Genomic DNA, 16012 nt, shown 5'->3' on the forward strand with positions numbered 1-16012 from the left:
GTGTCTTATTACCTGCAGGACAGCATGATTAGTCCATAAGCATTATCATTTTTGTCAGGTGGTTAGTTAAAAAACAACTGGTTCCAGTTGAAGTGTAGTCATTAATGAAAATGTTTTGTCTTCTGAGACATATAGTAGACTAATCACAAAGAACATTTGGAGGGCCATTAATATCAATATTCTTGACGATTTACATGCCTATAAAAGCCTTGAGTAGCTATATCAATTTCAGCTCATTTTAGCTAGTCTTCAGTAAAGGAATTATAGGCCTACTGCCTTCAGCTGCTAGTCAGATGACTCAGTTAGAGGGTTAAATAAGTGCATCACTGTTTATGTGGATCAAGACCTATTTGTGTGTGGATCGCAAAAAGCCAAAAGAATACGTCCGTGGAAGTTGGGATTAATGCGTGTGTTGAATGATCCAAAAATGCACACTTCGCATGTAGACTTACAGATTTACAAATTACATTTAATGACAAATGCACAAGGATGCAGCAAACAGCACACAACAAATTAATATATTAATATACATTAATTAATATACATTAATTTGTATAAATCATATTGTGTTTTACTCAAATGAGAACTTATAGGTCACAAGTAAGGAGTTCTGTGTTTGTGGATGGAAAAACACATTTGTGAATCGTTGAATATTTGTGGATCATGTTACATGCATTTACAAATAATCCTCTTTCATTGACAACTCCGTCAGGGAAGAAAAACTCTCCAACTAATTTCAATAATTAACTCCAAAATGGAATTAAAAGATTTTTTTTTTTAAAGAAATGATTACCTCAAAGTACATTTTCAAAAATGTATAATAATCCTAAATCAAAACCAAGTTCGAATAGTTCGAGCCCAATAATTGTAGAGTCTTAAGATGGTCTTAGTTGCTCACCCAGCATCAGACTGATCAGCCAGTTGGGCTGCAGAGATTTCACCAGCCCAGCAGCAACCATTACCCCTCAAATTACAATATCGTTTTCACAGTCATTATACACCAATAAATATATCCCCTACAAAATATATAGAAACAATACATTTTATAATATTAACAACACTATATCCTTGTCGTCCAATTCACAATGACCATAATAAAATAACACCCAGAATGTTACACTGCACTTACACTAGGCTACTAATTAGTGTACGCGATCGGTTGTTGAGTGGGTTGTTGTTGGAATTGTGGGGCTATACTATCTCCTTTCCTTTCGTAAAGGGTGCTCCAGTGTATCATATGCTAAAGGAGATTCGAAAAGAAGGAATGTAGCTCCTTTCCTAAGCATTAAGAAAATATGTCACTGAGATACTCCCGGGTCGTTTCACTGTTAGGAACCTTCCTAAGTAAAAAAAAAAAAAAAAAAAAAAAGACTATCTGAACGGCCCCTGTGTGCTGAATAAAAAGTAATAGCCTCCTTCGAATAAAAATCGTGCAGCACTCGAATACAGCGAGGGTTGATGAAGCGGCTCCTTTAAGACAGACACTGTCATTTCCCGTGCGACAGCATTTCATTGCGTCATTATTAAGAGACGTTCACACAGCAAGCCAAAACGTGACAACCTATATGTCAATTTAACAATTTGTGTCAAATCTTTACTGTTCCAGGAAAAGATTTATAGACAGACTGGACGAATCTAAGGAGTCTATTGATCGTGGTGGGTGACCTGTTTTTCCGGCTAATACTAAAGGATAAAATGCTGGCCGTCAGGGTCGGACGAACTGTTTTGCATAACGTTAATTGCAAAGGACTTTCAGAAACCAAAAATGTCATGTTCTCTATGTACACCAATGGTTGTACACTTAATGTGACATATCGTAGTAGTAGCAGGCTTATGTCCACAACTCCTACGGAACAGGTGGTCATTCGTATTCCCAAACCTATGCTGGATCGTATTGAAAAAACGAGGCAGGTCAAACGGAGAACGAACAGTAAGGTTCCTGTCATCAAACCCGGCAGACTCCTAATTAAGAGCAAGAACCCACAACTGAACCAGTCAGCAGGGTTTACATTGGGCAAATTCGAAGAGACACGCTTATGCTCCAGGGGATGGAAACATAGTAGATCATTTGGTGACTATTTTACAATAAATAGCACTCAGACTATGCCACCATTTATCACGGAATGCGAACCAAGCGACTCGGACCCAAGCGGGTCTGCTACATTTAATACATTTCAAATTCATCAGGGATTGGTGGAGATTTTGCGTCGCGAGAATATAATCCATCCTACATCTGTGCAGAGGAAGGTCATTCCGAAACTGCTGCGTGGTCATAACGTCCTGTGCGCAGCTGAAACCGGCAGCGGAAAAACGCTCACGTACCTTCTGCCAATTATTCATGACCTGCAGGAGAAAAAGGAAATCGATAATGACGCAAATACGCATACTGTTGTTCTGGTGCCGTCACGAGAGCTAGCCGAACAAGTAGCAATGGTGGCGCGAATGTTGGGCCAAGAGTTTAACTTGACTGTAAAAGTGCTTGGAGGTGGCATGGGTGTGGGCAACATCAAAGCAGCCTTCACCCGTGGCCAACCAGATGTTTTAGTGACCACCCCTGGTGCTCTTCTGAAAGCCATGTGGAGGAATTATGTGGACTTGAGCAAACTCAGATATTTTGTTGTGGATGAGGCTGACACTATGTTCGATCCTAGCTTTTCAGGTATGCTTGAGAGAATTTTGCTGAACACTGATGTAGCCTCCACTGTGTCAGAGACCCGTGGTTTATCTCCAAAAGCTCAGTTGGTGTTGGTGGGGGCCACATTTCCTGAGGGGGTCGGGGAGTTGCTCAGCAAAGTGACAGACTTGGGGAGTGTGCTGACCATCAAAAGCCAGAGGTTGCACCACCTCATGCCCCACGTGAAGCAGACTTTTGTGAAGGTGAAGGGTGCTGACAAGCTGCTGGAGCTGAATCATGCTCTGAAGAAGGTGGAGCAGGAACAGGCTGGCGTGCTGGTCTTCTGTAACTCCGCATCCACAGTGAACTGGCTAGGATTTGCTTTGGAGGAGCTGGGTGTCCGCCACGTGCGTCTACAAGGTGCGATGCCAGCCGCCATGAGAGAGGGAATTTTCCAGAACTTTCAGAAAGGCCTGGTTGACGTGCTGGTTTGCACAGACATTGCCTCCCGAGGTCTCGACACCCAGAGGGTGAAACTGATTGTGAACTATGATTTCCCTGTGAGCCACACAGACTACATTCATCGCGCAGGAAGAGTGGGAAGGGCAGGTGGACAGGCCGAAGGGGAGGTGCTGAGTTTCGTCACCCATAAGTGGGATGTGGAGATGGTGCAGAAGATTGAGACTGCTGCCCGAAGAAGAGCCTGTCTGCCTGGAATGGAATCTGAAATCCACCAGCCTAGCCCCAAACCAGATGATGACCAAAACTTGTAAATTTGTAATGACTTCTTTGCTTTCTAGGCCTAAGCTTTTCAACATGGTCTGCTTTTCTCCTCTGTTTCATTGTATCTCCAGTATATGTTGTCTGTTGACTCTATAGATCCTGAGCACTTAAGAGTGAGATTGAAGAGTGAAATGAAGAGTTTTGCAGTTACTCAACGAAAATATTAAAGTGATGAAACTTCTTTGCTACATTCTGTCTCTCAGTAATATGTGAAACTGACATCAGTATTGAATGAAGTGTAAAAACTACTGGAAATGGTGCTTTCAGGCATGTCATGTGATTCACTCCACCTCAAACCATATCTGAGTGACACTGAAACAGACTACAAATTATTCAAAATATGCTGATCCAGCTTTCAAAAGTCACTTGTTAAGTCATAGTTTCTGTGCGTTTTGATTTTTTGAGAACATAAATGGTGGGAAACCCTGATGACATGATTCCAATTGAGGGGTCATAATGATCTGAGCAGTATAATCACAGTGAAGATTTTTTTTTTTTGTTTGACAGGCATATTTCCAGAGATTTTTCCAGAAAGTTTTGCCAGCTCTGAGAATTCTTCACGCCGTTCTGCATGGTTGTTTTGAATAGTTAAATTGTATTTTTACTATGAACAATACTGAAACACTCCCTGTTTTTCACTCCTTTTGCTGAAATGTTTATGATTGAAAGAAGACGCCACAAACTATTTTAACAATCAAATGGACATAGTCCTAATCTGCATACAGAATAGGCACACCTGGCCTGGTCCTTTAATGTTTTCTCAGTGAAAAGCACAACACACAAGCTTTCATTGTACATTCACAAAACATTTAAGACCGTAAGTCCTGTAGAAAACATTTTCAAATGCATCACAATGGAATCTACACTATTATAATAATTACACTATTTTTAGCAGTACATTCTTGTGTAGGAAGAACCACTGTCCTGAACAAATGAGAAAACACAATATTAACATCCATTTATCCATTTAGCCTTTCACATTACACTTAAACTTAAAGTTCCAAAATAATTTAATGTTTAATGTTTTGCTGTGGTCGTAGCCCTACAGATATTGTCATAGGATTGAGACATTGTCTTTCCAACAGACCATAATACACAACCCTTACATAATACATACATAATACACAAGCCCATAGTCCAGAAATACAGACTAGGTAAATTCACAGATGTATCTATTTACAGACTTAGCCAAAAGGGCTGTTCTGATGTTTTGAACTCACTATATACTGATGAATAATGGTAAATCTTTCCATAAATCATACACAAGAAGTAATTCCTACAATATTTTACAAGACAGCATTTTTTTTTTCAAGTGTCTGAAAGCTCTTCCCAAAATCTGCACTTTGCCGTGATGAATATTTTTTTGAGGAATTACATACACACAATGAATAAGATTCTAATGGAATCTGAACCTGTTCAAGATTCTGAAAGCATTAAAGGGTAGATCTGCACTCTGCCGTCTTGAATGTTAAATACATTTCAGTAATCAAATTAACTGCACCAAGAAAATCAGCAGTGAAATGCCACTTCCCCCATATCATTATGGCCCTTTTTCTTACTTCACATTAGCAATTTAGAGAGGGTTGAAAGTCATTAATTTCTCTGTCAGAGCCATAACTAACACTGCAGCTAGACTTCTCATGGGAGTCTTTTGTCTTTTCACATAGCTGTCTCGCTGCTTCATATATTGGTAGTGGAGTGTGTGGTGGAGAAGTTCTCCAACCGGATGCGCACCACCTTCTCCACCGGTGGCGGTGGGTAGAAGAAATGGCATGAGAAGACTTGCTGGCAGGCTTTGCGGAAGTTCTCCGAGAGGAACGCATAGAGGATGGGGTTTACGCAGGAATTGCCATAGGCCAGGCAGTGGGAGATGATGCGGAAGGCGAAGGAGGCGTCGTTCAGGGGGAACCTTCCAAACACCACCCACATGGCTATGATGTGGTGGGGCATCCAGCAGATGAGGAAGGCGGTCACCACCAAGAGCACGGTTTGGGCAGTCTGAAAAAGAGGGACAAGACAGGAACACACCATAACAGTTTTATTGTACCATGTGTGTTTTTTGCAGCTACATTAAAGTCCCTCTCCTCCCCCCTGGCATTGACCCTAAAATCTCTGTCCCTCAAAATGACATTTTCATGGCTTTAAAAGGACTTGGATGTAGTTCTACACCTTTGCCTCATGTAGTATTTGCAGATCTATGAATATGCAAATTAGTCCCACCTCTATCTATCTGCCTATTATGTGTTGCTCATGTTAGATAAACTTCCCAATAGCCAGCTCTGACTTGTTCTGACCGTTAAGGAAAACATTTTGTACACCAGAGAAAGTCTCTGAGGAAAGCCATTGTTCATCATAAGTACTATTATACTAGATGTATATGTATACTGATGTTACCCTTCCCTCCTGACAGGCAAGTTGATGGGATTAATTCCTTAGTTTTGTGATGTATGAAACTCTGATTCCGTATTTTTGGTCGTTGGTACACTGCAGTTCCAAGGTGGAAACACTTAGCCATGGCACTGACTGCTTATTTTGTTCATTATATGATGTGTGTCAGATAAAAAAAACATCAAATGGACATGTTAACAAGGTTAAAAACCTGATTTTCACCGGATTGGGTCTTTAAAAATCCACTCTTATCACAGAGTAGCAGGTAGTACTGGATCTCCATTTAGTTACCTACTCAGTTCAGTGTTTCAAGAACAATGCCTTGCTTTCATCTTGGTTTCTCAAATGTTGGAACTGAATCCTGAACAGAAAGTTAAACATGGTGGTTTCAAATATGTGTCATTAATTACTATGCCATGCGAAGCAACTGATGTTTTAGAGTGAAGGTTTATTGCAAAAACCAGAAAACAGTCTCGCCACAGAGGCATAGTTTCTATATCACAAACCAGCCAGAGCTATTTAAGATGTATCACTTATATTTCATATTTTTCATAAGAAAAATGTTGATAAGAGCAACAAATTACATTCTTCTGAATTGAAAGACCATTTTCCCTCAGTAAGCATTTATTAAACAGACTATTAAAGATCATTTTTTCATGCAAAAGAAGAAAAATTAGATAATGCAAACTTCTTGATTTAAAAAATCACTATTGTAGAGTCAATAAGAATGCTGAAATGAGAATGGCAGGGACTCCCACATAAAAACCAAATTGCCTGACTGTTGCTATTAGCAACCATCACAGAATGTATATTTGTTAAAGAGTATTGCTCAGTGCATCGATATTCATGAACTAATCCAGTTGCCCCTCAGGTGAAAAGTCTGTATAGATTGCTAATGAATCAAATGTGGTCGAACATATTCTGTATTTACAAAGGTAAAACATCTTAAACATCTGCTGCACAGAAACATGTCTTCTGTCTTTCTAGATATTATAAATCTGCAATAGTTTACTCATCCTAATGGATATTTTACATGATAATTATTTAAATATGCCTTTAAAAGTCAATTTGACCAAATGCTGAGTCACTAAATTGAAGCAAAAACTTGAGAGCAGCCACAATGCTAAAAAAAAAAAAAACAGGCACCAACTACTGAGCAAGAAAATTCTGTCATGTCGATATGGCTCTCAAACTAATACAGTCATAATTGCTGTGCCCCCCCCCCCCCCCCCCCCCCAATGGGCTGGTTGAAATTACTTGGCTCTTGATCTTTTCCCCGACCCCTGTGACTCCCTTTTCCATTTCCATCAGTGATGATGGCATCAAGCAGGCCCAGATTAGATGCCTTTTTTCTCTGTGAGCTTTCAGTTTGATGGGCTGCAGCTAATGAAAAATGACATGATCATAAGGCCACTGAACCCTTACAACTCAACAGATGCGAAAAAGAGCACACACATTGTTCTGCTGTAAATTACTTGTTCAAATAAAAAGATTCTGAACACAAAGGTGTAATCAGAGGGCTTATCAGAGTGCCTGTTTTTAAAAAATAATCACTTAATTCACAGGTTGGAATTTTAACATAAAGTCATTCATATCAGACAGATTTATCATTTTTTTCTGCTGTTGGCACTGACCATAGATTACATTAGGCACAATTAAAGCCCATTTACAATGAAATGCCGGTCAGATGGTCAACACATTGCTCCAACACGCAACACACTAAAATCTGTGCCTATACATTACCTACTGATTTTAACTCAGCTGTTACAAATAATTTTTGTTCAGCTGTTCACAAATGATTTTAATTCAAACAACAAATGATTTTAGTTCAACTGTTACTACAAATTGTTACGACATGTCTAGGACTTGAATACAAATTAGCTTTATTCACTAGGTCATGGACTTTACACCCAGTCGCCCACAGAGACAATAAATTACTTTTCTCTGAAGAGGTAATATAAACAACAGGAGCTTCCCGAGCTTTAGATTATATTATCGTTCCTTCTTTCATTAACATGCAAGCTGAGAATTCATACTAAATGTCACTTCATGTAAGTATGCAGATGATATGTCACTTCTTGGGCTGCACAGCGATGGTGGTGTAGGTAAATATTTTGATTAGGTGCCATCCTGACGCAGGGACTCAAACTGTGCTCACCCTTATACAATTATAATGTACACCGTAAAGTTATTTCTATTGTTTGAATGTACATGTATACCTGAAGGCCTGATTGCTGAATGAATCTATAGCTACAATACAATAAAGACTGAACGAAAGAATGCTGACTGATAAGTGTTGATAAGTGACCGATGTGTCTGGGCTTACACTCTGCATCAGCTGACAGAGTAATTCAACATTTATAACAGCCTCTGTAGGACTACTGAATTTTTTCCTAAACATGATCAGGAAAATGTTTGATATGCCCTGTGAGAACAAACAATTGTGCAGATTATACAGGGAAACATTATGTTGTAGTTTATGGAGGGATATGGACAAATAATTGTAAATTATTTGTCGACTTAAATCTCACCTATGTCTGACTTAGAACTCGCTCAGCCTTTTAGTTCATTTCTGAACTCAAAACAGCTCAAGGCTTATTGTTATGATATGATGCGACCATATAAACAATAAAAGAAGATATTATTATTATTATTATTAGTAGTAGTAGTAGTAGTAGTAGTATTATTATTATATAATAAGAACATTTCCACAAATATATATCGGCCTATAATAATTTCCCTGTAAAATCTAGTGAACTGATCCATCCTTACCAGATGTTTAACATATGAAAATATGCAGCTTCTGGACTTCATCACCAGTGTTTCTGCAGGACTTCCACATTATTGATTAAACAGTCAGATTACTTCCCTTCAACAAAGGAAGTGTGTGATTTCAAGAGGCCACAGGCAATAGAAAACCAGCTGACACTAAGAACTGAAATCTCACAGCTTAAAAAAAGGACTGTGATGCCCCTTTAAACGTTGGGTGTAGAGCAGTTCTCTACAGAGATATTGGCACGGAGGAGACTGTGGATGCTTGTCAGATACAGCACTTGTTTACACTAGGGGTCTCTCTTATGTGTCTGGTGAGGGGCCCACAGCCTGTTCTTGTCTTCTACAGCTGCAGCATTTCAGCTCCTCAGCCAACTTGTATTCAGCCTGTCAAGGCGAGCAACATGGGCACTGTCAAAATATCATGCCACCAGCCATTTCTGGGCAACAGATGGTAAGAACTGATGCCTTAGGCTTAGTGGCATTCTGCACTGTTTTCTTCCCTGAACATAGCTACTGATATCCTCAGTCGCTTTGACCAGGTTGCACAGAGGGCTCTTAATGTGTCATAATGAGCCTAAATTATTCAAGGACTGTGACCCTCCTAAAGGTTTTTAATGTACTCTTGAGAGGGGAATCAGTAAAGGATCGAGACTATGACACAAACTAGGTCCCCAAACAGATGAGACCCAGGCCAGAACAGTTAAACTAAGTGGTGGTTGGATAGCTTATCCATCTTGACAACATATTTGATCACTCTTTTTTATTTATTTAACAGGGTCAGTGCACATTGATTAACATGATTTCTGCATCAGTGTAGATGTATTCCCTAAATGTTTTTCAGGTGAATGCTTTGTCCGATGAGACCATATTGAAGAAATGAGCTTCATGTGGCTAGACAATCACTTACTGAGGTAACTGCTGAGAGCTATATATACACAGAGCTGCAAACTCTGTTTAATGGTGACAAGTGATTATCAACTTTAGCATGCTGGAAAGTAGCACAGGGGTTTGCCCTTGACAATATACTTTAATCAGACCAGAACTCTGAGTAATAAAATTCATGTCCAGAGAAGGGCCATGGTCTTGGGTGTCAAGACATAAAGCTTTAGATCAAGACCACTGCTACTCATTGATATGGTACCCCACATCTAGGATAGACAACTGGCTACATTTATCTCCCTGTAATTAGCATCTATATAATGCTGCGTAACTGTGTGTCTGTATTCACCATATCAGGTCTTGCATCTCCATATTCTTGTAGGGTATTAGCTAATTAAAGCTACGAGCTGATAACATACTACCATGGTTTACAATGTAGGTTGCCTCCCTGCTGCCCCATTGGCAAAAATAATACTGAACATTTCCCAGGAAAGAACAGAAATACCCCCACAGTATGCTATTTATGGCCCACACAATCCAAATATTTACCTTGAAGAGATCATTCCAGCTACCACTAACAAATATAAATGTCCTTTGATTTTACTGTATACCCACCATATGCTAACCAAGTAAATCTGTCTTATGTCAAAGTCTATGAGAGTCTATCATTTTTACGACCAGTAGTTAACATTAGGGTCTTGCTATGACTGTTTTAAAGGTAAAATATTAAAAACACAGCATCTTCTGGTAAAAAAAAATGCTGATATAAGTGAAACCTAAACAAAAATGGTTAACCTGAATAGGTCCAGACCAAGGGTTAAACACATTATCTATATCACTTGGGACTGTACTGTTACTGTAAAGGACAGATCATCAAAATCAACATTTTAACAGTAGAACATTACAAATACAAATGGAAAAATAGAAAACATTAGATCAGTTGCATGTAATGACATACAACAGCAGTAAACCAAGGGGGACTATTGACCATCCTGTTTCGTAGGTGGAAATGTTGTGTCATTTGAAGGACTAACTAACAACTAATAGCTGCCTCTTCACTATGCTAAAGATCTGAAATTACACAATTCATGCATACTGGCAATGTTATTTGTTTAAAGGCTATTTATATTTCCATTTGAAAGCACAAATTGATAATGACAATGAATCCTTAATTAATAAGACGCTTTTATAAACTCTTATCAATTAATGACAGCTATTTTCATCAATTATCTCTAACCAATTTCCATACTAATGCATTGTTGTCTTTCCCAGTTTGAGACTTCTATTTGCACCAGTGAAAACACCCCTTTGAAATATAAAATGTTTTGTTATTCTGCAGTACTGTCTTTGTCAAGTCCAAAGGAGGAATACCATTAGCTCAAGATGAAAGGCCTGTAATCATTACCTGTAATCATTAATGGCCAGTATAAATTGATGTGTTATTTCTCACTTTCGATAAATGTGTACTTCATGGCTAAATGTCCAGAGGAAATGTCTTGAACTCAGTAGCTGTTGATGTGAATCAATTTAGGTCTAAGTTTAGGAACATTTAACTATATTTAGGTCTCACCGAGTTACACATAGACAAGATATTTCTGCTATCTCTGTGAGCAGTTTATTACTGATACCTTGTAAATCATCAATCAAGTCTCTAACTTTGACTGGTTAACTGGTTTGCAAAACAGCTGTTTAGCACCTTCAAAAAAAGGCAAAGGTTGGGTTAGATACTGGTAAGGTAATGTTCTTATTTGGCCTACTCCAGGTAAAGCAATTTGTTGTTTTACCATGACTGGTAAAATTACACAGTTACTATTTCACCACGTTAGGTTCGGATTGGTGAGTAACTCTGAGTAACTGCTGGTTAAGTGCCCTAATGTGGAGTGTAGACTATTTTATCAACTGTATTGTGATCAAATGTTTGATGTTCTTCTGTGAATTATTCAGGCAAAGGCCATCTCTACAACAGGCCACCTTACCACCTATAGTTATAGCCTGTGGCAAATTAGGGGGCTTTTTACAAGCACATAGCCTGGGCATTCTTTCTATGGTAACATTAAGCTAGTGCTAACTAACTGCTGCTAATATTGGCAACAGATGTATATTTAAAATGCATCTTCTTGCACCATTTTCGTGAGATTGAACCACTTGACATAATATTTGGTATAAAGATATAAGCTACACTTTTGACTTTTCAAACTTAACTGAGTATTCTTAAAATAGTCAGATGATGAAATTGTACCTTCACAGTACCTCAATACAAACAGTTGTCTGTGTAATGAATGTGGCAATACACATTGTTGTTCGTGCATAGAACTTGCAAACCTAAAAAATATCAGGTTAGCCATAGACACCTTCTCCTACAACACACACACACACACACACACACACACACACACACACACACACACACACACACACATATACCATCTCCCACCATATTACAGCAGTTTTCACAAACAAATGATTTACATTTCTGATTGCATGACACACTTTCAGCCACTCACAGAAATAAATGGTGTAACATTGCTATTACAACAAAAGTACAGTGCACCAAAGGCCTATGTGGGTTTGGGGTCTGTTTTGTGACCTTGTTTAGCACACAACAGCCCTTTGCTAAATCTGACAAACTGGCATTAAAGGAATGTGATTTAAACAAAAAGCACAACAGAACACAATATGAATATGTGAAATTTATATACCTGTTATTGTGGGCTACACTGGTCTTTTTTCCTGTCCTGCTCTTGCTTTTATATGCTGAGAGGCAACAACCGAACCATGGACACTTATATGTTGCTATAGATACCAATGTCTGTGTTATCATTATGCTCTAAAAGCAACCTCTCAAACACATTAGAAGCCAATTTTGCCTCATCGTAATAATTACCGTCTCTCCCGAGTTACCTACACGAAGTACCTTTCTCACTGACTAGAAATACTGCATCTGCTTTTTTGTTTGTCTCTTTTTTTTGCCACCTACACCTTCTGATACAGATACACATTCAGAGAGAAGACATTTTCATACTTATTTTGTCATTGTTTACTCATTTCGACATTGAAAGCACAGATGTATTTCTGAAGATTATATACAGTTTTAGGACAATCAACATTAAATTGACTCTATAGTGGAAGGTAATGGTAAGGAGGCAGACTGCAGCCTACTTTAATTAGCCTATGCATCACTGGCACTACTCCCGGGTAAGAAATAAAGTATCTTACCTTCCTCTTTGAACGCTCAGATTTTTTGGACATGTTCTTCATCTTTTTGTGTAGATGATACAGTACCTATAATAGAATGACCACATTTCATCACCCATAACACTGCAAAACAATGTACAATATAGGCTACACTTGTAATTTATCTCGGGGTGAGGCAACAGGTGGCAAAGCAGGTTACTAGACATAGTGTACTATAAATGTAGGTGATCTGGGGGTGCCTTTATCATAGAGGTAAGTAGGCCTACAACCTTTCAGCTCCAACAAGGTTTATTATGATATGCAATAAAATAAAAACTTCAGTGTTATGTCTTCCGATATTTCACTACTCTACAACGAGAAGCAATACAGAGATAACACGCGATATCTTTTCGCTGAGAAGGTGGGTAATGTGTACCACCCCAATAATAATCAATGTATAGTCTTGTGTTGGTGTTAGGTTATTCCATAGTCCAGCCGAACGCCTGACACAGATCCTTTAACCAAAGTCTTCTTTCACTTTGCCCTGATAGCGTTTAATAAAATAGACCGTGGTTATATGCACTTTGCTCACAGACAATTACCCGTTACTAAAACCCTACAACACCTGAGATACGTTCTAAAGGTCACCGATTGTAACTGTAAAATAGCGTACAACCTGTAGCTACATTCCGAACAATTCCTACAATTCCGAATTATGCCTTAACTATATTTAATTTAGCCTGTACGTATTCTTCATCGAGGGTCAATTAAGCAAATGTATTGCAAGGGTCATAATTTAGCATTTATGTATTAAATCTTACCTTGGTATAACAGCATGTGATCAAACACAGTGGTAACAGATACCCAATTACTAAAATAGTCACTTTGTAGGTCTGTTTCGCCACAGTTTCTGTCCATATCTCCCAACAAAATGAACTGTTGGGAGCCTCAGGGTGATTGGTAAGTATTTGGTGTTGGGCAACCGGAATTGCAAAGATGAAAGAAAGCAACCAAATGATACAAATTCCAATGAGGGCATTCCTTTTATTGCGAATGCATGGCGATTTCTTCGAGTGGACAACAGCAATGTACCTATCAATAGACATAGCCACCAGGGTAAAGATGCTCACGAACATGCTCACCATCACGAAATAGTGAACAAATTTACAGAAGAAAGCCCCGAAGATCCACTCTGGGAGGCTGTATATTGTTGCTTGAAATGGGACACAAAATAATAAAAAAGTCAAGTCCGCTATGCTGAGATTTAAGATAAAAATGTTCGTCGTACTTCGAGAACGCCTAGACTTGATTCTTCCAATGACTATAATCACCAATGTGTTGCCAAAAATGCCTAAGAGAAATATACATCCAAATATGACAGGCACAATTACCACTTCTGGGCCGAGAGGGTCACCTGTTGTTCGGTTGTCCGGCTCTTCCAATGTCCAAAATTGTGTCTCATTTGAAGATAGTGACATTTTTCCAGCTCTGTTCATGAACTCAAAGTTCCCATAGAATACCAAGGAAAATAGATCCAACTTTTCTGTCTTCAGAATGGATTAATTTGCCCATTGATAAGACGTTTTATAATCGATCTGAGTAATTTCAAGTACCTTCCGAGAATACTGACATTGTCTGCAAAGTCTGCGTTTGCAGGCGAAAGAAAAGTCTGCGCTGACCATACCACCTCTGCAGGCACTATGAAGTCTACCGACAAAGCTCAAACGTGTACGGCTAAGCTGCGTCGCCCGAGTGAACTGAGCAGTATTAACGAACCGTGTCTTATCAGTTTCAGTATTGAATATAGGCTGTATAGCTTCGAAAGACAGAGGCCAGGAAAAAAACTGTCCTGAACACACTATTTTTCACAGATGATGGACAGTGGCTGTTTTTTTCAAAGTAGCAAGGAACATGACAGATATCAATCTACCTGGATTTATTTTTGTCCTTCAAATATAACTGCATTAGTGTTAGTGTCACTATTGTATCCACCACATCATTTGATTTTGGTATGACAGTCCTGAGAGGTTATGGCAAAAACAGAGTTTTATAGGTTGAAGGCAATAGGCTTTCAGCATTATGCATAATCTTCATATGGTGTCTTTCTGTTAACATGTCTAGTACAAATATTTTGGAAATGACTAAAAATAACTCAACCATCAAATTGTAAACAGGACAGGATATAAAGCCGTCAATAAAAGGATAGATGGGGCTAGTGCCCTCCTGTGGGCAGGTGTTACATTGCACATGAATGATTTGGTGTTGAAATTGGGGTATACGATATGAGGATATTTCTACCTTGATCACTGTAGACATATACAAAGTCAATAATGGTTAATAAGTTTTCCAGGTACATTAGGTGCATCATTAGTATTATATACCAATAATATGTTCATTTGATACTGGAACTGATATTAATGTAATATGCAAGACTACATGGCACCTCCTTGATTAGATCAAAATTGTCTGATATAATTCACCTGAAACACACATTGACTGTTTGATATTCATTGTTAAAACTGAGCTGAGGAACAAGACATAATAACAGGGCTGAAAATCCGATTAGCTGTTGTACACTTCATGAGGAAGGAGGATAGGCTGGAACTGTTGGGTTACGAAAAAAGATGTTGAGTGATTGGCATGCATTCTCAGGGGTACACACATGTATATCCATGGCAACCAAGGACTGGAGATTACTTGTTTGTTGTGTGGTTCTCGTAGATCCTATTTAATGCATGCAATTTATTTTCTCATGACCTAGAATCATGGACGGATTATGAAACCCCCTGGGCCTGGACATGTAAAAGCCCCCCCTCCCCTTCCCATAAATTGTGTGCTCGCAAGACATTACTTAAATGTAATGACATTTTTTTTCAACAGCACAATAACTAAATTCACCTGTACCTCAACAGGATTTACAGCGCATATACACATTTGCCAACACAGCACAGGTACACTCAATTAAAGCCAACAGCAAATTAACAAAATACACCTCTTTCAACCACAAATAAGAGATACATAACAGCGACTTCATGCAGAGGCTCTGGCTTAGGGGCCCCCTGAGCTCATGGGCCCCTGGGCCTGGGCCCGGTAGGCCCGTTCGGTAATCCATCCCTGCCTAGAATATGTTAGGGTGGCCCTGAGAGCTAGACATACTGCAACTTAAGAAAACACATACAGATAGACAAAACACAAGCAAATTAAGACATTTTACAACACATGCACAGCATTTAGAAAACAAACTGCAAATTCAGACAAACACAAACACATTCTGGAAACAGTTCCGTTATCATTTGGTGTAATTGCATCACGTTTCTGTACTATGTTGTGTTGTCTGAATTTGCAGCTTGTTTTCTAAATATTGTCAAATGGATGAAGATTTTAAAGTTGCTGGTGTTT

The 16012-nt window shown here is 38.8% G+C and overlaps 2 protein-coding genes across 2 annotated transcripts; one reads left to right on the forward strand and one right to left on the reverse strand.

Moving 5' to 3' along the window:
• The first annotated feature begins 1175 nt into the window (after positions 1-1175).
• Positions 1176-3585, forward strand: ddx28 (DEAD (Asp-Glu-Ala-Asp) box polypeptide 28). The gene has a single exon (XM_012827017.3). It carries the CDS (start codon positions 1696-1698, stop codon positions 3385-3387), a length of 1692 nt encoding a protein of 563 aa, XP_012682471.1. The 5' UTR covers positions 1176-1695; the 3' UTR covers positions 3388-3585.
• A 1360-nt stretch (positions 3586-4945) lies between these two features.
• Positions 4946-14391, reverse strand: galr1b (galanin receptor 1b). Its single transcript, XM_012826949.3, has 3 exons — positions 13435-14391; positions 12656-12721; positions 4946-5395 (listed from the first exon to the last, which is right to left on the reverse strand). The coding sequence occupies exons 1-3, from the start codon at positions 14107-14109 to the stop codon at positions 5078-5080; spliced, it is 1059 nt and encodes a 352-aa protein (XP_012682403.2). The 5' UTR covers positions 14110-14391; the 3' UTR covers positions 4946-5077.
• Positions 14392-16012: the final 1621 nt, after the last annotated feature.

The sequence above is a fragment of the Clupea harengus genome, chromosome 6 (genome assembly GCF_900700415.2).
Source record: "Clupea harengus chromosome 6, Ch_v2.0.2, whole genome shotgun sequence".
Lineage (NCBI taxonomy): Eukaryota > Metazoa > Chordata > Actinopteri > Clupeiformes > Clupeidae > Clupea > Clupea harengus.